The sequence below is a fragment of the Rattus norvegicus genome, chromosome X (assembly GCF_021556685.1).
Source record: "Rattus norvegicus strain SHRSP/BbbUtx chromosome X, alternate assembly SHRSP_T2T, whole genome shotgun sequence".
Classification (NCBI taxonomy): Eukaryota; Metazoa; Chordata; class Mammalia; order Rodentia; family Muridae; genus Rattus; species Rattus norvegicus.
In genome coordinates this window covers 137,286,636-137,308,073 of record NC_141554.1, presented here as the reverse complement: position 1 = coordinate 137,308,073, position 21,438 = coordinate 137,286,636, and the positions used below count along the sequence as shown (strand labels likewise).

General features: G+C 36.9%; 1 protein-coding gene across 12 annotated transcripts in view; it reads left to right on the top strand.

The window, feature by feature from the left end:
• The window catches only part of Enox2 (ecto-NOX disulfide-thiol exchanger 2), a 322,087-nt gene that overhangs the window by 15,234 nt on the left and 285,415 nt on the right, over positions 1-21,438 (top strand). For 3 of the 12 annotated variants that reach the window (XM_087599646.1, XM_087599645.1, XM_087599649.1), the window contains exon 1: positions 976-1,212. The exons of 8 other annotated variants lie outside the window; for them this stretch is intronic. In XM_087599646.1, coding sequence (XP_087455772.1) covers positions 1,191-1,212 — 22 coding nt within the window. In that variant the 5' untranslated portion in view covers positions 976-1,190. Of the gene's footprint in view, positions 1-975; positions 1,213-1,990; positions 2,317-21,438 lie in introns of those variants that run through there. One more of the 12 variants, XM_087599657.1, reaches the window with a different exon arrangement.

The window sequence follows — 21,438 nt, the reverse complement described above, 5'->3', positions numbered from 1 at the left end:
GCAGTTTTGTTTCTTGTCTGTATCACAAAGCTGTAGAAATGGAATCCCTACTTTCCCTGAAACCCGCCCCTAGATGTTCCTTGAAGTGTGTCATTTTCTTCATAAGAAAGTCCTTCCTTGCTGTTTCTATTCATAGATCATTTTAAAAATCAGTCTGAAGAAGTGTGCTTCACTTTAGCAGATGAACAAAAGCAAAGCATTTTCTGATTAAGGTCACTTAGCATATGAGTCCTGCAGTAGCCTTGCTTTCTTAGCTTGGTTTTAAATGAATTGTTTGGAGAGAGATTGTTTTCAGTGTTAAACAGATGCACAAAAGTTGTCTGATTATAGGTGAGGATGCTGCACCTGGAGAATGGGAGTAAGGTTGAAAAGTTGGCTTAAAATAATTAGCCTCTTGTGTTTTTGTTAAGAGATGCCATGTTCAATAGAATTTAATTTCTTTATACTTCCCGTGCTGTCAGCTTTTAAAATATAATTCTTTAGTGAAAAGGAGCAAATATCCATTCAGAGTGTTGATCTGTCAGGAACAGGGGTAGCCAGAGGGAAAAGAAAGTAGAGGGGTGACTGTCTATACCCTGAAGTGTGGGTAAGTGTTATTTTGTTTGGAGCTGCGAGCTAAGATTTCTTTTAAGGCATGCAAATGGTAAAGTTGTGATTTGTCAACTGCACGCTGTTTCTTTAGGCACTGATGTATGAAATCCTGAACGAATTCTCCAATGAACATACTGCTAATTGCTTCTCCACCTGCTCTCCAACCTCCCCTCACCCCACCCCCTCCACTCTCAATTCAGCCTATAAGTGTCCGTCATTGGAGATGGATGGTGACACATGCAGTAATAGCAATTCATAAAAGGCAGTTCCAGCCCTTGTCTTCAAGGCTCCTGGATTTCCCACTGCCTGCTTTTGTGTAAGTGAAGTGGATGGAAGTGCTACTGGCATCAGAATCCACCTCCCCGTGCTCCGGCGCTAGAGCTCAGTTGCTCGGCTGGAGCTGAGCTTAACAGAAGCATCGGATCTGAGCAGAATTGTAGCAGCAGTGATTTTCTCCCCCCTCCATGGGGGGTGGGTTAGGGATAGTGTGTAGTGGGGGCTTAGGTTGTTTTAGCTTTTCTTTTTGAGGACAGAGACGGTCGGGAGAGAATAACTCCCGGCAGGATACAACGTGAAACAGTTCCCTGAAGAGTGTAACAATGTTCCTGGTACAGTATACAGGTATAGTATGTTTTATTTTCTCTGAAATTTCCCTGTGGTTTCAAAGTGAATTTCTTTCTTTTCTTTTGCTTCCTGTTCTTTTGGACTGAAAGACAAATGGGCTTCTAATAAGCTAAACAAAAAAGCTGCCTAAAACTCGCCTGTCCCTAGCTATGTGTGTGGTAGATTGTTGTGTGAAATCTGGGGTTTCTGTTAAATTGGTAGTCGCGATCTCTTAATTGTGCATGCTACTCTGCTGTGTTCTTGTATTGAATTTCTCAAGTCTTACGTCTGCAACTGGTAGTATGTGATAATGCCTACAGTGTTTGCACACAAAACAGTGTTTTGGAAGGAAAAAAGCAATTTTTAAACTCTCAGTATGTTGCTTTTCTCTTGAGTTTTAAGCTGCTGTATTTGTTAATTGGTTGTATGGATTTCCATGTACTTAAGAGTGAGGAAACTTCTAATGGGGAGCATTCCAGGGTACATCTTTTACACCAATTTATTTTCCTTTCAGTATTGAACTCAGGGTGATGAATATCGTGTATTGTTGTTGTTTATTCTGGTAGAAACCAAAAAGTGCTGGAAACAGCAAGGGTAAAAATGCATTCCTATGACACAGTATTGTAACGTATCATCAGATCTAAAATGGTCCTTTAAGTATTTGCTTAAGCGTTCAGAAAGATATTGGTGTATACTAATGCACTTTTGGGCTCTAGTTAGACACTTATGCCTGTTCCTTTAAAGGGTTACTATATAGCAAATCAGAAACCTTGAGAAAGTTTCACTTTCCCACTGAGCAGAGCAGAAGCTTACTTAGTTCCTCTTGCCACGATTTTTGATAACTTAGGATATCATTTACTGTCAAGGACTTTCACCTACATTCTTGGTTCATTCTTAAAAGAATGTGCTCACGTGCTGAAAAGCTAACAGATCATATTGTGTTTTGATGCGTGGTTTGACATTTGATTTCACCCCTCATTAATTGGGCAGCATGCAGATGATGTAGCAAAGGGAATGAGAGACTGTATTTCAAGGGTGCATTGAAGAGCATACAGTGAACCTGACTTAGTGCCTGGACCAACAGCTGCTGAATTGAATTGTCTGCAATTAAAGCAACAGCAGGTTTGTGTAGTCTCCCTGCAGCCCATTTCTTTGAATTTATGGCTTTGGTTTCCTTCCAGGGTTATCAGTTGGTGTGTTTCTCTAAGTGTTGGAAAGTTGTGCTTGTTAGATGTTTTCTCCATATACCAATGCAGGTATGACTCCCAAAGAGCTTATCTGTACATTTTAATGTGCGAAGTTGCTGAGCTTGTACTCCTTCCTCTGGTTAAATCCAGACTTGTCCCATTTTTTATTATATCATTTTTAATAAATTAAATAGATATATTCTCACAGAAAACATCACTTTGTTCAATACCTAGAGGTTTCCTGTGTGTTGGTAATACTGGTCTAGATGTCTGCAGTGAAAACTGGACTTTGTTATGCTCCTGGAATTACTGCATCTGGGAAGCACTTCTCTTTGCTAATACACTGTTTACATGAAAAGACACGGTGACATCCTTTTGTCATGTCTCCACTGAAGTGAGCACGTGAACATCTCAAATTCAATCAGGTGGCCTTAATGATAACATTTTATTTGCCTGTCAGTAATTGATATGTTTAATTCTTTAAGGGTTTTATTCTGTTAAAGTTGTACTTGCAATACAGCTGTTGGATCACAGTGGATGTGTAAAGCATTTCTACCATGAATAGCTCATACTCTCAGTTGGAGATCTTAACAATCTTATGTGGCAATAGTGGCTAGGAGATCTGTATTTTGTAGGTAAGAAAACCGAGACTCAGAGAATAAGCAGCTAGCCTCAGCCTGAGCCTCAGAGTATAAAGGTCTTATACCTAGTCAGTGCCAGAGCCTGAACTCACAGGTTAAGTCATGTGATTAAAAAACCTGTGTTTATTTTTTCTCTCTTATACCACACACCTCTTGTAGATAATGGGTCCCAAGTAAATTGAACATATGCAACTAGTTGGGAAAACTATGTTTAGTTATTTACAGAAATAATCTATGTTTTGATCACACACTAGTTAGTGTTTGATGGATTATATAGCAATATAAATGAAAGTAAAAATTTATAATTTTGAGGAATCAAATTCTTGCCTAAGTTAAAGGTTAAATTCTTGTCTAAGTTAAAGGTTAAGGTAAAATGTTTTTCCATCTAAAAAATAATTTGTTGTAATATTTTGCTCAGTGGGCTTTTGGTTTTCATAAGTGTGTGTATATTTTTAAATGTCCTGGCTATGAATGTGAATGTGAATGGCTGTGAATGTGTATCCTGGCTATGAACGATTTCAAAATTAGAATATATTTTTTGTACAGATAATATATGTAGCTCATTCTCCCTTCCTCCCTCCATTCTCCTCTTTCTTCCTCCCTTCCTTCCTTCATTCTTCACTCCTCATTTGTCAGTCTGCCTAGCTTTTTAATTTGCTTTTTGCAGTGAACAGTTATACTTTGTGTACCACCAAAGAAGGGAATGATGCTGTTTAAAGATTTGTTAGAAATTCAGCAGAGGGACCCAACATTAAGTAATTCATACTATAGCTCTCTGATCAAACTTTTTTAAAAACCCTTTCAGGAGACATTATTCAAGGGATTGTTCTTACATCAGCTTATTGAAGATCCCATGTACTAGGGAAATGACTGTGCACTTACGCCATACACAATTTTCCCACATTTAACAGTATTCAGCAATGTTATTAAGGAAATGAGTCAGACCAGGTGGCACACACTTGCAATCCCTGCACCCCAGAGGCAGGGGCAGGGGCAAGGGCAGGGGCAGGGGTAGGGGCAGGGGCAGAGGGTCACCAAAAGTTCAAGGTTAGCTAGTAATACAGAGTGAGACCCTTACTCAAGGCTAATCAAAACAAGAGGAAAGAAAATGAATTAGATGTAAGACAACTATTGTTATGACATGTCATTCAACTTTTAGAAAAATGGCATACAAAGATGACAATGACTATATTGCTTCCGTCACTGTGTGGTTAGAATTTATCTTCATCCAAGATTATGTCCTTGATGTTTGTCCTGGTTGGTTAAAGGAAAGGAGGAATATATGAATGAGATTTGGTAGTTTATAAAGGAGGAAATGTAGGGGACTAGGTCAAGATTACAGAATGGAGAGTTGGGAAATCTTAGGCATATAATTGGAAGCTCCATATTAAAAAAATCTTGATTTTTAGTGGAAAATCTCTTGTGCAGTTAGAAGCTCTGAACAATACCCCTTTTCCCTACCCCCAACACCTACTGATTCCTTTTTGTGGAAATGAGCCCACTGAATTTAAATAAAAAAGAGCTTATTGGAGGCTTTTAAAAGAAATCGACATTTTTTTTTATTGGTGAAGGAAAAAGAACCTTTGATCTGTATAATATTCATGTCCCTGCACTGAGCCCCAGAAAAACTAGAAAGTCAGATTTGTGACTTCAGCTCTGCAGGATCGTACAGCTGGGTTGTGCCGGATTACTTCAGTACGCTTGTTAAGTGTGTTTTAATGAACTAAAGTGCAGGCCTAGCTCACTCAAGAAGAACACTGTGAATACTTACAGATTGTAATTACTAATTTTTAGAAAATGACTTAATATACTCATTAAGAATAATACTCAAGGGCTGACAAGCTGACTCACCAGGTGAAGGTGCTTGTCACGAGGCCTGGTGACTTGAGTTTGATCCCTAGGACTCACATGATGGAAGGAGAGAACCAGTTCCTGCACCTATTTCCATGGGGCACATCCCCCCCCAAAAAAGTAAAAATAATTTAAAAATGAATAATAATCAAAGCATGCTCTTTATGCAGGACCATATATATACTACCGATGATTCTTGGGATGCTAAACAGGATTAATGACAGCCTAGTTATATAGCACTTGTACCTTTTAATTTAAAGGATTTCTGTGCACTGTACAGTTAAGTGGGATCTCCACTCATGCATAGACATTTTTGAATGATTACTGTGTATCAGGCTATTGTTTTAAATAAATTCATTATATGTATGAGGCCAGTAATAAACCTTTGCAATACTTGAATTAGCTAGATAGTAATATTTCCATTCCAATGTTTAAAAAAACTGAGACACATACCTATTTTTTTTCTTTTCTTTTACTCCTGGCTTGTTTGGGGACTTGCATGCGATTCCTTTGGCAAACAACTGAATTGAACGTAACCCAGTACAGTCTTTTAAGTAACCTGCTTAGTAAGTCTTAAAATTACTAGACATCATAAGTGAGTTGTTGTTTTGTTTTTTTTTTAATTGCTCTTGTTTGAGATGTTGTCTTACTATGTACTTCACACCTGTTTCAGATCTTCTATGTAACACAGACTAGCCAAGATCTTAAATCCTTCTGCTTCCTCCTTCTTAAGTACTGGTTTTTTATCATGTAGGCACTACCACATATACTATATCGCCTCAAGATTTTTTCACGGAAAGTTTGGCCCAGAATGCTTGTTGTTAACCACATGCAATCTGTGAAGAGTCTAAGTATACTTCACTGAAGAAGCTGTGTGCACTAGTGTGCAGTCAAAAGCTGGTATTCAATTGCCCATGACTCCAGAAGGCCTAGGCAGTGTAGAGCCATCTGCTCACCAGACCATTGAAAACATTTTTACTTTCTTTTTGATCCCTGTCATAGATACTCTTTATTGACAGAGTCACAAAGGATCACTGAACTCCCAGGAGTTTCTAAATGCTGTCACTGTTCAGGTTGTTTCTTCAGATTTTCAGCTTTGTTTTAGAAAATCATTCATATTCTGTTGTTTTTCTCTTAATATTTAGCTTTTTTGCAACAAGAACCATTGCCAAGGAGTTTAATTTTTCTTCCATGCAGCCAAGTGAACAATCATAGCACATCGTCTCAGCTTCTTCTACCTGTCGCACTACCTATTCTGTCCAGATATGATATTATATATATATATATATATATATATATATATATATATGTGTGTGTGTGTGTGTGTATAGATGTATATAATACTTATACTATCACTTTGCATCTCAATTTTTTTGCTAAATAATTTTTTTCTTTAACCAAAGAGACATTTCAGACAATCTCTAGGCACATCCAACTCTATGTATACCCTATTTCTTTCTTTCTTTCTGGGTCGCTGGGTACACTCCATATTTTAAAGCACCTGTGCTTCCTCCACGCTGTTCTCCACATTTAAATGACACCTTTCCACATCTCCAGCAATGTTACAATCACTTGACACTTAAGATTCAGCTCAAATCACACCTGCTATTGAATTATAATGCTTATCTTTGCTCTGTCTTCCCCTGGTAGACTGAGTTCTTGAAGCCATTAGCTGTATTTTTACCCATCTTTAGAACAGTCTAGTGTCTCACACGTAAGCATTGACATATAATATTAGGCCATCTGCAGCTGCACCAAGGTTTTCCTCCTCTCCTACTAGTTCAAGTTTCAGAATCATTTCAGAGTCCAGACTCTCTGTTGTATAGGTATATATTTTGGGTAGATAGATGTTTCTACTTTGCACAGATATTCTAGAATATTCTGTTCAACAGATTTATTCCTAATGCTTTATTTTTTCTTATCTATACATAATCTTTGCACAGATCCACTGTGCCTTCAATGTTTTTGGAGAACACTTAGTAATTTTACATAGAAAGTCTATTTTATATATATATATATATATACATATATAAATATATAAATATTATATAGTATATATTCAAGAAAACAAATCAGTATATATATTTATATATTTATAGAAACTGACAAATACGGACACATATATACACATATACATATACACATACATGTATATATAATGATAATTGGATTTTTCTCCATGGTACTATGTTAGGCAAAACTTTTAAAATTTAAATTGCATTTATTTTTAAAGGTATGCATCATCATTGCCCGTACATTTATTTCTAAACTAGTACATAAAAAACCAAAAATGTTACCAACTAATGGGGTGCTATGTAAATTAATGTTAACATATCCATATATTTTGTAATGTTCAAATTAGGTTAAGTATATCTTTCCCCACAAACATCATTTCTTTTCACTTGGTCAGAGGGGAAAGTGGGTTGCAATATAGTCCAGGTTGGTGTGTAACTCTCTATGCAGTCCAGAGTGACTTCCCCCTCATTATTTTCTTGTGTCAGCCTCCCAAGGGTTGGGATTATAGGTTTGGCCTCCAGGCCCAACTCATTTATCATTTCTTGATGGTGAAAACTCCATCAATTGTTTCCTTCCAGACATTTTAGATATACAACTCATAGCTGTTGTCTTTGACTTCTTTATTATGAAATAATACACCAAGTGTCTTTATCTCTACTTATAACACTGATCAACCTCTACCCACTCTGCCCTTCCTCCGCTCTTCTGAGAAGCCTTTGTAACCAACATTCCATTCTAAACTTCAGTTAAATAAATTATTATCGGCATACAAATGAGATTGTGCATACAAATTAGATTGTGCAGTGTTTGTCTTTCTATGTCTTGATTTTTATGACTAACAAAAATTCCATTCATCATTCATTCATATTATTGGAAATGAGAACATTTTTCTTCTTTGTGGCTGAATAATATTTCATTGTATATTAGTACCATATTTTCTTTATCCATTTATCAGTTGTTAAAATTAACTGAAATAATTTGATGCACAATCATAACATTTATTTAAAATATAGTTTAGGAACTATCTGTGACTGCATTATCTAGAACATGTTTTAAATGCACATTCCTGGATCCAGACCTAACTTTTTTTTAGTAATAACCATTTAATAAAACCCCTCAAATTATTCTTCTGCACAATTGACTTGTGATAAACACTTTCAAAGTAAAACATAAAATGTTAAGTGCAGATCTGTACTTTCTATGGTATGAACACTATTTAAACTTGCAATTGAGATAGTTTGAGTTTTGGTTCTATCATTGTATAAGCCTTATCCTTCTGATAGTTAACCCAGTACTATCTGAGAAATCTATTTATGATGATAAAATATTCTGACCTATCTCCTTCTAACACAGTAGCCACTAGGGAAATGTGGCGTGTAAGCTTGGAAAGATGGCTGTTTCAACTGAATGCGTTCTTTTATTGGATTTTAGTTGTTGGATACACTATTAGGAGTGCAATTGGAAAAGCCTTGGTGATGGTATCAGTGATGATTGTATCAAAGGCAAATCAAACAGGGACTCCTTTGACATATAGGGAATTGCATTTCTTTTGATGGATAATTTAAATTTTAAACATGGCCTAAAATGACTTATTCTCAGAAGTGATTTACAAATTATGATCTCAATTAAATTTAAATGAGAGCTACACTGCATTTCTCATCAGTACTGTTTTTCTCATCATACTGGGTGCTGTTGAGTTCTGGCTTGATTTCTAAACTAAAGTGTAGTTAATCAGAAGAAAGAGCTCCTAGCTACAGTGCTTAGATCATGGATACTTGCATGCATTTTAGCTCTCATAGACCTTTTCAGGTTCCTCTGTTAGATTATTCCACCCTTCAGACACTCATGACTCACTACTTTCCTGGTTCCATTTCTTCCTCTGACAAGTCTTCCTTGAACATGTTATGCCCTTTCCAGATCATTTCACTACTTAAAAGAACATTAAAAGTTTGGAAGCCTTTGAATGAGAAATACACTGTGGACTGAACACAGACATGCTACCTCTGCTTTTATTATTATGTGAGCTCATGCTTATTATTTGTTCTTGGTGGCTTTAAAAAAGCCCAGGTTCAAAGTCTATAGTATTATGAAAAAAACACATGGTAATATACTTAAAGATCTCTGTCTGCTTATCTATATGGTGATAATTATGACTTCTTGACCCGCCCTATGTTGCCTGGATCCTAGTTCTTCGTGTTCTTTTCAAATGCTAAAAGATATGCACATCCTGAAATTCCCATTCCTTCCCTTGGCGTTCCTCACTTTCTTTGTAGGCTTTCAGTTTTCAATGAACAGAAGAAACCCTCCTCTTTTTTGTATCATTTAAATTCATTCCCAGAATTCACTGTTGTATCTATCCTCACTGGGTTGCCTAGGGGAGTTCAAACTAGTTTTTCTTAAAGCTTTTAAGCATTGCCAAAGACCCCCCTGCAGCACTCAGAAAATAAGTTCTTTTGTTTTTAGGACTAAAAAGAGTGTAACTCAGCTACAGTTTTGAGAAATATGTAAAGTCAAAATACATTTGATTCTAAAGGAAAAGTTTAACCCGTTCTCTCTCCCTTCCTTTATAAAACAGCCCTAAGTTTTGGAGACTAAGAAAAGAAACTATATTAAGAAATTGAGACATTTGTGTTTTCAGTAACAGAAGTTCTGTATGATCAAGCCCCTTCATTATTGAAGTTTATGAGAAATGTGTCTTAAAGGTATACTGTAGGACTTTGTTAGGATTCTTTCGTAAATTATTTTTATTTACTCCCCAGCATCCCCAACAAGTGTTAGTTGTTCTTCTCATTCTAGGTTGCTATAACAATAGCTCTGTTTACAGCTCTGGTTTTAAACTGCAAAGTCTGCGTTCTTGTAGAACTCCTGTGTAATTGTGAATGGTTGTGCTCCTTCGTTCTGTGTCGAACATGAGGAGGAGGAGAAGTGGGGGAGGAGGAGGGTGGGGAGGAGGAGGAGGAGGAGGGGAAGAGCGTTATCAGCGTTAAGGTGTTCTCTTGAAAAAATCTCAGATCCGTGAAAGTGAGAAATGTAAAGAAAATAGCCCATAATTCTACTAGACCAGAATTGGGATGTGGCCAGTCGGTGCCTCTGAGAGTTGTAAAGAATGTGTTTAGATTCTTTATATATTCTCCCATTGCCACTCCTCTGCCCTATACTCCTGGCTCTTCTCACCAAATATCGTTGGCATTTTCATCGTTGGCATTGTCTTAAACCCTGTCACCTGTGGGTTTGGACGCAGAAGAGGTATGAAGAACATCAGCTTTTACATACTTGACCGAGTCATCGAAATTTGCCCAGCTTACTTAGTGGAAGTTGTATAATCCTAATTCACCTCCATTTGTGATACAGAATGAGAAGAATGTAAAACAATTATGACAGTGCATATTTAATAAAGCTAATAATATTCAGATTAGTAAGTTGACTACTCTGGAAAAGATTTTCTTCTTTGCTTCTATGTTACATTTTTATCATGATTATTAAATATTGAATGAATTGATTTCAAACAGGTCATTAAAAGTAAATTTGTTTTAGGCTTTTATAACTCTGTGGGTGACAGGCTTAGTATATTAGAGGTATGTAATGTGATATAGCAGTTTAAAAGCCAGTAGAGTTTTGAATAAGTGACATGGCCATTCTTGGATTTAAGACAACTTCTTAGATCCAAGTAATGCGAATCCCATTTTAAACTGTAATAAGACCATGCTGGAGTTTGCTTTCTCTACAGTTGTGATTCTTGAAATGGAAGAAAAGCAATTGGAATGCTTCAGGGATTTGTGGAGAGTGGGTTATGAGGGTAGGACACAAAGTAAACACAATAAAGATAGCTTGAGTAATTCATGAATATTGGCACTCATGGCTATTTTGAATGGTGTGAGCAGTAACGAGTACAATCTGGCACAAAGGGGATGAGCTTGGTCAGAAATATGATCATTGGGAAAATAAGCCTGGTATTACAATAATATCTTTCCCTCTCAGTAGTGTTCTCTGAGTGCCCTACTCATGACGTTTTTAATAAAAAGGAAACAAATAGTTTGGGACTGAAGTGAGGAAGGCATAATTTTTCGTGAGTATTTATATCTAGGGGCTGACAGTGTGGTTCACTACTAGAGTGCTTGACTAGCATGTGTGCAAGCAGCCCTGGTTTCTATCCCCAACCCTTGAAGAAGAGTCCTACAAAGCACTGAAAATACCAGAATTAACACTCATACACGGAGATGCCTTCTGTGGTACTGTTGCACGGTAGGGAAAGAGTATATGAGTTATGCTCTATATGTTTCGTATACCTACAAGAAAGCATTGGGGATTTCTTTTTACAGAGAGAAGTAGTAAATGTTTGAGGAGCCAAATATATCTATTCTGATATAAATGTTACATAATGTATACCTGTGGTGAACAGTAACATCTATATCTTTTAATTTATCAGTTAAAATCTGAAAAATTGCATGTATTTAATATGAAAAGAATACTAGCCTAGCAACAAATTCTGCAGAACATTCTTTTTGGCTGGCCTCTCATGGAGATAAGCTGTAGAGAAGATCTTCACTCTAGCATGAAATATGATCTAAGGCAGTGCCCTTCTTGGACGTTCTCCACAGGGATTTATTACTGGAAATAAGCAAAGGGCTGTGTCAAAACATTAGAACACAGTTCCAAGGCATGAAACTAACTCAAGGTTAACATGAGTACAATTTCACTGTGGATGGTTTCATTTAAAAATTTTGATACAGAGTATTTTTGCATGCCTAAGTTGTCAGTAAGCACCTGCTACGTATGTTGACTCCCCTTGACCAATTTGGTACAGGAAGAACGTGATGCTAGTTGGTCTTTTCTAATCCCTTAGGTGCTATTGGTAGGCTTCCTACAAGAATATTAGACTATCTATTAGTACTATAAAACATGATAGATGCATAACCAGATTTCTCATAGTGTCTGGACTTGAATGCTCTCAATAGAGAGCAATTCAAGAACTTTTAAAAGAGACTGCTGCCCCATGAGGTTTTAAGTCTAGATCATAGTGCCAAATGATTTCCCTTTATGATCTCAACTTAAGGTTCTCAACAGAGAATGAAGTATTGCAGTATGACCAAATGCCAGTTTCTTATGGCTTTATGCCAAACTATTTTAGATGTCCAGCCAAATGGTTCATTCTAGAGCTTTAGAACTAACTTATAAATATCAACAGCCTGCATATTCCATATATGGGGAAAGGCCAGAAGTTGGTATAAAGAAAGGACACAATCCACAGTGCTTTGCAGTTGTTAACTGTTATTAGTCTTAAGTACAGGGTAGGATATTTTTCTTGATGAAACTCATGTTACCCTTAAAGCTGCAGACAAAAAGTAACTGCGATTTAACACACAATCAATCTTTATGAAATGACTGATCCAGAGACAACTTGTGTAGATTAGAGATGGCCTAAACCACAAGATCAAGTTTTTTTATTTTATAAGAAATTATTATTGTGATTTACAACTTATATGAACATATGCAAGTATTCATTGAATCTTGGCTAATGTTGAAATTACTACATGGGGGAAAATATAGATACAAGTTTTGATAAACTTTGTAATATGAATTTTAATACAACATATATACATAATCTGTTACATATACCCATCTACTCCATTCTTAACTGGTCAACTATGTTTACGTCTGGAAACTACCAATAATTGGGTTCGCCCTACTTGAAGATGAAAAATTTGAATTTTAAATGTCTCCAGTTACTGAACATTTATGTAAATGAATCAAAATCTTCCCCTTTTCTTAGGCATGCTAGCAAAAACTACACAAAATACTATATGAACTGGATGCTCTGTTGTGCCTTGTTTCGCACATTCCTTAGGACCACACCAAGCAAACAACTCTGCTTCTATATGGTAGCCCCTTGTGATGGTTAGTGTTCATTGTCAGCTTGATAGACTTTTGAATCACTCGGAAGTTGGATCTCTAAGCCTGCCTGTAGGGCATTACCATGATTTACTTTATTGAGTTGGAAAGACTGCTTGCATCGAATTGGAAAGACCTACCCACTGTGGGTGTCACCCTTCCCTAACTGGGATCCCCAACGCTCTGAGTGGGGCAATGGAATTATGTAGTAGCATGCACGTTACTTTTCACTGTGGAAATTCCTACTGCCTTGACTTCCCTGAAATGGTGGACATATTCTGGAACTGTGACTAGAATAAGCCACTTTCTCCTTAAGTTGCCTTTACAGCAACAGGGAAAAAACACTAAGACTTCTATCAAATGATAGCAAAGAATCATGTATATGCACCCCAAGTTTTGTTTGTTGTTAAAAGTTTTATTGAGGTAATTTTTACATACCACAGAATTCACCCATTTTTAAATAAATAATTCAATCAGAACTTTAGTGTGTTCATAGTTATCTAACCATCACAATTATTTTCAGTTATGTATTTGCATGTATGTGTTATGTGTTGTATGTGCACACACACGTGTGAGCATGCCATGGTGCATGCATGGAAGACAGAGGACAACTTTGAGGAGTTCTCTCATTCCACTAGACTACTTTACCTAACTAAGCCATTTCACTGACCCCCAAACTCTAGTTTTTGAACATTTTCAATATCGTCAAAGTACATAAACCTTGATGCCCTTTAGCCATCACCTTGCAACCTTCTATATCTCATTGCTATCCCACTGTGTTTCAATAAATTTGCCTATTTTAGACATCTCCAATGAATTAAATCATAAATCTGTGGCTCTGGCCTTAGTTGTCTAGCTGGAAGGTTTTTCTTTTTAGAGAACCACATCTATACTGAGTTTTGGTTTTCATATTGGGAGTTAGCCTTCTAAAATGTATTTAAAAGTATCCCTTCCTCCTTTGTTTGTTTTGGAATAAATTAAAGTGCATGAGTATCATATCTTTGATATTTGTCAGAATTCAGCTGTGACAGTGGCTGCTCTTCGGCTTTCTTTTAATTGTGACTTTCCATTACTAACTCAGTCACATTACTTGGGACTAGTCTATTTGGGCTTTCTGTTTCTTTATGATTCAGTCTTGTTAAGGTATGTATATGTAGACATTTTTTGTCCTTTGCCTTACAGAAGCTTTGCAGTTTTATGGAGTCCCATTTGTCAATTCTTGTTCTTAGAGCAGGGGAATGTTGGGGGAGGAGCAGTGGCAGTAGGGAGGATTAGATGGGGGGCACTTTATGGGGGAGGGGATAAGGGGCTTAGGGACAGGAAACTGGGAAATGGAATAACATTTGAAATGTAAATAAAGAAATATATCCAACAAAAATAAGGAAAGAAATTTTTTCATTTATCTAGATTATTAACTTTGTGGACATATAGCTGGCAATAATAATCTCTGATGTGAGTTATAATGTTTTCTATAAATCTTTACTTTGTTAGTTTGAATAGTAATTTCTATTGAATGTCTATTTCTTTTCAAAGAACAGGCACCATCCATTCTTTAGCTGTAGGTGTTTACATCCATATGAGTCAGCTGCTGGTTAGAGCCTCTCAGAGGACAGTTTTGCTAGGCTCTTCTCTGCAAGAATAACAAAAGTATCATTAATAATATCAAGGCTTGGTGCTTATGCATGTGATGGGTCTCACATTGGGCCAGTTATTGGTTGGCCATTCCCTCAGTAAGTTGTCTACCTTACATGTATTTGTACGTTTTCTGTTTTTCCTTTGTTCTAGATTTGTTGCATTGTAGTCAGAAATATACTTAATAGAATCAGTGATTCCTACTTTGGACCTCCTTTCCCTAAGTCTCTCTTTCTCACACACATACACACACACACACACACATACACACACACACACACACACAGATGCACACAGACATACACACACAGATACACACACAGACACACACATACACACAGAGACACACACATACAGACATACACACACAGACACACACACAGACACACACATACACACAGAGACACACACATACAGACATACACACACAGACACACACAGAGACACACACATACAGACATACACACACAGACACACACACAGACACACACACACAAACACCACACACACACACACACACACACACACACACACACATACACCACAAAACTGTATGGGGGATTTTATGTACAAACTAATGCATGTCTCAGTGTTTAAGAAATTGTTGAGTATTGCTTTGGCTCCTACCATCTGATCTCTTCTGGATTATGTTCCCTGTGTTGAAAAAAAATGTGTTCTTCAGTGTTGGAGAGGGTATAATTTAACTCTGATGTTTCTCTGTTGATTTTTCTGTCTGGATGTTCATTGCTAAAGAAGTGATGGTCCCCAGATATTGTGTTCAATTCTACCATTTTTTTTGTCATTACTATTTGCTATAGATAGATAGATAGATAGATAGATAGATAGATAGATAGATAGATAGATAGATAGATAGATAGGCAGATTTAGGTATATATACACATTTACTTTTATTTCTCCTTGATAAATTAAGCCCTTTATCATTACATAATAAACGTTCTAGTTTCTTTTTATTGCTTTTAATATAAATTCTATTTTGCCTTACTATGGCTATCATTCTTGCTCTATTTCAATTTCCATTTCCATGCACCATTCACCAGCTATGCACTTTCAGTCAGTCAAGGTAGTGTGCATTTCTTCTAAGTTGGTTTTATTCATTTTTCCTTGATTCTTTTTTATCAGATATTTTTATTTACATTTCAAATGATATCTCGTTTCCTAGTTTCCCATCCATAAATACCCTATCCCATCCCCCCTCCCCGTGCTTCTATGAGGGTGTTCCCCAACCCACCCACCTACGCCTTCCCACCTCCTCACCCTGACGTTCCCCAATACTGGGGCATTGGCAGGACCAAGGGCTTCTCCATCCATTGTTGCCCAATAAGGCCATCATCTGCTACACATGTCTGTCCGTGTGTACTCTTTGGATGGTGGTTTAATTGCTGGGGGTTCTGGTTGGTTGATACTGTTGTTCTTATGGGGTTGCAAATCCATTCAGCTCATTCAATCCTTTCACAACCTTCTCCAATGAGAACTCTGTTCTTAGTTCAATGGTTGGCTGTCAGCATCTGCCTCTATATTTGTCATGCTCTGTCAGAACCTCTCAAGAGACAGCTATATCAGGCTCCTGTCATCATGCATTTCTTGGCTTCATCAATATTGCCTGGGTTTGATGGCTCTATGTATATGGGCTGGATCCCCAGGTGGGCCAGTCTCTGGATGGCCTTTCCTTCAGTGTCTGCTCTACATTTTGTCTCTGTATTTCCTCCTGTGAGTATTTGGTTCCCCTTCTAACAAAGACTGAAACATCCACACTTTGGTCTTCTTTCTTCTTGAGCTTCATATGGTCTGTTGATTGTATCTTGGGTAATCTGAGCTTTTGGGCTAATATCCACTTACCAGTGAATGTATACCATGTGTGTTTTTTGTGATTGGGTTACCTCACTCAGGATGATATTTTCTAGTTCCCTCCATTTGCCTATGAATTTCATGAAGTCATTGTTTTTAATAGCTGAGTAGTACTCCATTATGTAAATGTACCACATTTTCTGTATCCATTCCTATTTTGAAGGACAACTGGTTTCTTTACATTTTCTGGATATTATAAATAAAGCTGCTATGGACATAGTGGAGCGTGTGTCCTTGTTATATACATTGGAGCATCTTTTGGATATATGCCCAGTAGTAGTATAGCTCGGTCCTCAAGTAGAACTATTTCCAGTTTTCCAGGGAAATAGATTGATTTCCAGAATGGTTGTACCAGCTTGCAATCCCACCAACAATGGAGGAGTGTTCCTCTTTCTCCACATCCTTACCAGCATCTGTTGTCACCTGAGTTTTTGACCTTAGCCATTCTGACTGGTATGAGGTGGAATCTCAGGGTTGTTTTGATTTGTATTTCCCTGATGACTTAGGATGTTGAACACTTCTTTAGGTACTTCTCAGGTGGTCAATATTCCTCAGTTGAGAATTCTTTGTTTGCCACTTTGCCCCATTTTTAATATGGTTATTTAATTTGGAGTCTAACTTTTTGAGTTCTTTGTACATAATGGATATTAGCCCTCTATGAGATGTAGGATTGGTAAAGATTTTTTCCCAATCTGTTGATTGCCATTTTGTCCTAATGACAGTGTCCTTTGCCTTACACAAGCTTTGAAATTTTATGAGGTTCCAATTGTCAATTCTTGATCTTAGAGCATAAGCCATTGGTGTTTTTTTCAGGAAATTTTCCCCAGTGCCCATGTGTTTGAGGCTCTTCCCCACTTTTTCTTCTATTAGTTTCAATGTATCTGGTTTTATGTAGAGGTCCTTGATCTACTTTGACTTGAACTTTGTATAGGGTGATACGAATGGATCAATCTGCATTCTTCTAAATGCTGACCTCCATTTGAACCAACACCATTTGTTGAAAGTGCTCTCTTTTTTCACACCAGATGATTTTAGCTCCTTTGTCAAAAATCAAGTGACCATAGGTGTGCAGGTACATTTCTGGGTCTTCAATTCTATTCCATTGATCTACCTGCCTATCTCTGTATCAATACCATACAGTTTTTATGACTATTAGTCTGTAATACTGCATGAGGTCAGGATGGTGATTTCCCCATAAATTCTTTTATTGTGGAGGATAGTTTTCGCTATCCTGGGTTTTTTGTTATTCCAAAAGAATTCGTAAATGGCTCTTTCTAACTCTATGAAGAATTGAGTTGAAATTTTGTTGTGGATTGCATTGAATCTGTAGATTTCTTTTGGCAAGGGCCATTTTTACAATATTAATCCTTCTAATCTATGAGCATGGGAGGTCTTTCCATCATCTGAGATCTCCTTTGATTCCTTTCTTTAGAGACTTGATGTTTTCTTTTTTTTTCTTCTTTTTTTTTCTTTTTTCGGAGCTGGGGACCGAACCCAGGGCCTTGTGCTCACTAGGCAAGCGCTCTACCACTGAGCTAAATCCCCAACCCCGAGACTTGATGTTTTCGTCAAACAAATCTTTCACTTGCATAGTTAGGGTCACACCAATGTATTTCATATTATTTGTAACTATTGTGAAGGGTGTTCTTTCTCTATTCTTTCTCAGCTTGTTTATCCTTTGAGTAAAGGGAAGCTACTGATTTGTTGGAAGTAATTTTATACCCAGCCACTTTGCTGAAGGTGTTTATCAGGTTTAGGACTTCTCTGGTGGAACTTTTGGGGTCACTTAACTATACCATCATATCATCTGAAAATAGTGATATTTTTACTTCTTCCCTTCCAATTTCTATCCCTTTCATCTCCTTTTGTTGTCTGATTGCTCTGGCTAGGACTTCGAGTACTATATTGAATAGATAGAGAGAGTGGGTAGTCTTGTCTAGGCCCCGATTTTAGTGGGATTGCTGCAAGTTTCTCTCCATTTAGTTTAATGTTGACTACAGGTTTGCTGTATATTGCTTTAACTATGGTTAGGTATGAGTCTTGAATTCCTGATCTTTCCAAGACTTTTATCATGAAGAGGTGTTGAATTTTGTCAACTGCTTTTTCAGCATCTAATGAGATGATCATATCATTTTTTTGTTTGAGTTTGTTTATATTGTGGCTTATGTTGATGGATTTCCATATATTGAACCATCTCTGCATCCCTGGGATGAAGCCTACTTGATCATGATTGATCATCATTTTGATGTGTTCTTGGATTCGGTTTGCAAGAATTTTATTGAATATTTTTGCATCAATTTTCAAAATGGAAATTGGTCTGAACTTCTCTTTCTTTGTTGGGTCTTTCTATGGTTTAGGTATGAGAGTAATTGTGGCTTTGTAGAAGGAATTGCTAGTGTTCCTTCTGTTTCTAGTTTGTGGGATATTTTGGAGAGTAATGAAGTCTTCTGTGATGGTCTGATAGAGTTCTGCACTGTACACATCCAGTCCTGATTTTTTTTTTTTTTGGCTGGGAGACTTTTAATGACTGCTTCTATTTTTTTTAAGGAGTTATTGGATTGTTTAGATTGTTTATGTGGTCCTGATTTAACTTTGGTACCTGGTACCTGTCTAGAAAATTGCCCATTTCATCCAAATATTCCAGTTTTGTTGAGTAGAGGCTTTTGAAGGAGGATCTGATAATTTTTTGAATTTACTCAGCTTCTGTTGTTATGTCTCCCATTTTATTTCTGAGTTTCTTAATTTGGTAACACTGTCTGTGCCTTCTGGTTAGTCTGGATAAGGATTTATCTATCTTTTTATTTTCTCAAAGATCCAGCTCCTAGTTTTGTTAATTCTTTGTATATTTCTTTTTGTTTCTACTTGGTTGATTTCAGCTCCTAGTTTGATTATTTCCTGATATCTACCTGTCTTGGGTTTATTTGCTTCTTTTTGTTCTAGAACTTTTAGGTGTACTGTCAACTTGCTAATGTATGCTCTCTCCAGTTTCTTTCTGGAGGTACTCAGCGCTATGAGTTTTCCTCTTAGCACAGCTTTCATTGTGTCCCACAAGTTTGGCTATGTTGTACCTTCGTTTTCATTACATTCTAAAAAGTCTTTAATTTCTTTCTTTATTTCTTCCTTGACAGAGTTATCATTGAGTAGAGCATCTTTCAGCTTCCATGTACATGTGGGCTTTCTGTACTTTTTGTTGTTATTGAAGACCAGACTTAGTACATGGGTGACCTGATAGGATGCATGGGATTATTTCAATCTCCTTGTATTTGTGAAGGCCTGTTTTGTAAACATTTATAGGGCCAATTTTAGAGAAAGTATAATGAGGTACTGAGAAGAAGGTATATTCTTTTGTTTGAGGATGAAATTTTCTATAGATATGTTAAATCCATTTGGTTCATAACTTCTGTTAGTTTCTCTATGTCTCTGTTTAGTTTCTGTTTCCATGATCTGTCCATTGATGAGAGTGCTGTGTTGAAATCTCCTACTATTATTGTGTGAGGTGTAATGTGAACTTTGAGCTTTAGTAAGCTTTCTTTTATGTATGTAGGTGCCCTTGCATTTGGAGCATAGATATTTAGGATTGAGAGTTCATGTTTGTGGATTTCTTTTGATGAATATGAAGTATCCTTGTTATCTTTTTAAATAACTTTTGATTGATTATTTTATTGATTGTTAATTTTATTTGATATTAAAATGGCTACTCCTGCTTGTTTTTTGGGACCATTTGCTTGGAAAATTGTTTTCCAGGATTTTACTGTTAGCTTGTGTCTGTCTTTGTCACTGAGGTGTGTTTTCTGCATGTAGCAAAATGCTAGATCCTCTTTAAGTATCCAGTCTGTTAGTCTCTGTCTTTTTATTGGAGCACTGCATCCATTGATGTTAATAGTGATTTTTGTTTATTGTTGTTTTTGTTCGTAGAGGTGGAATTATGTTTATGTGGCTATCTTCTTTTGGGTTAGTTGAAATTCGATTACTTTCTTGCTTTTGCTAGGGTGTAGTTTCCCTTCTGTGTTGGAGTTTTCATCTTTATCCTTTGTAGGGTTGGATTTGTGGAAAGATATTATATAAATTTGGTTTTGTCATGGAATACCTTGGTTTCTCCATGTTAATTGAGAGTTTTGCTGGATATAGTAGCCTCGGCTGGCATTTGTGTTCTCTTAGGGTCTGTATGACATCTGCCCAGGATCTTCTTGAGTTGAAAAGTCTGATGTTATTCTGATAAGTTTGCCTTCATATGTTATTTGACCTTTTTCCCTTACTGCTTTTAATTTTCTTTGTTTTGTGCGTTTGGTGTTTTGACTAATATATGACGGGAGGAGTTTCTTTTCTGATCTAATCTATTTGGAGTTCTGTAGGATTCTTAGATATTTATGGGCATGCCTTTCTTTAGGTTAGGGAAGTTTTCTTCTATAATTTTGTTGAAGATATTTACTGGTCCTTTATGTTGGGAATCTTTGCTTTCTTCTATACCCATTATCTTTAGGTTTGATAATCTCATTGTATCCTGAATTTCCTTGGTGTTTTGGATTATGACTTTTTTGCATTTTACATTTTCTTCGATGGTTGTGTCAATGTTTTCTATGGTATCTTCTTCGCCTGAGAATCTATCTTTTGTTGGTGATATTTGCATCTATGACTCCTGATCTCTTTCCTAGATTTTCTATATCCATGGATGTCTCCCTTTGTGATTTCTTTATTGTTTCTATTTCCATTTTTAGACCCTAGATGGCTTTTTTCAATTCCTTCACTTGTTTATTTGTGTGGTCCTGTAATTCTTTAAGGGATTTTTATGTTTCCTCTTTAAGGGTTTCTACCTGTTTACCTGTCTTGTCCTGCATTTCTTTAAGGGAGTTATTTATGTCCTTGAAGTCCTCTAACATCTTCTTGAGTTGTAATTTTAAATCAAAATTTTGCTTTTCCGGTGTATTGGGGTTATCTTGGGCTTGCTCTGGTTGGAGAACTGGGTTCTGATGATGCCAAGTGGCCTTGGCTTCTGTTGATTAGGTTCTTGCCCTCGCCTTTCTGCATCTGCTTATCTCTGGTGTTAGGTGGTCTTGCTGTCTCTGTCAGAATCTTGACCATCCTGTAAGCCTGTGTGTTACCACTACTGGGTGACCAGCTCTCTACCAGGGGGATCTGGGTATAGAGAGCTGTGTCACAGTGTC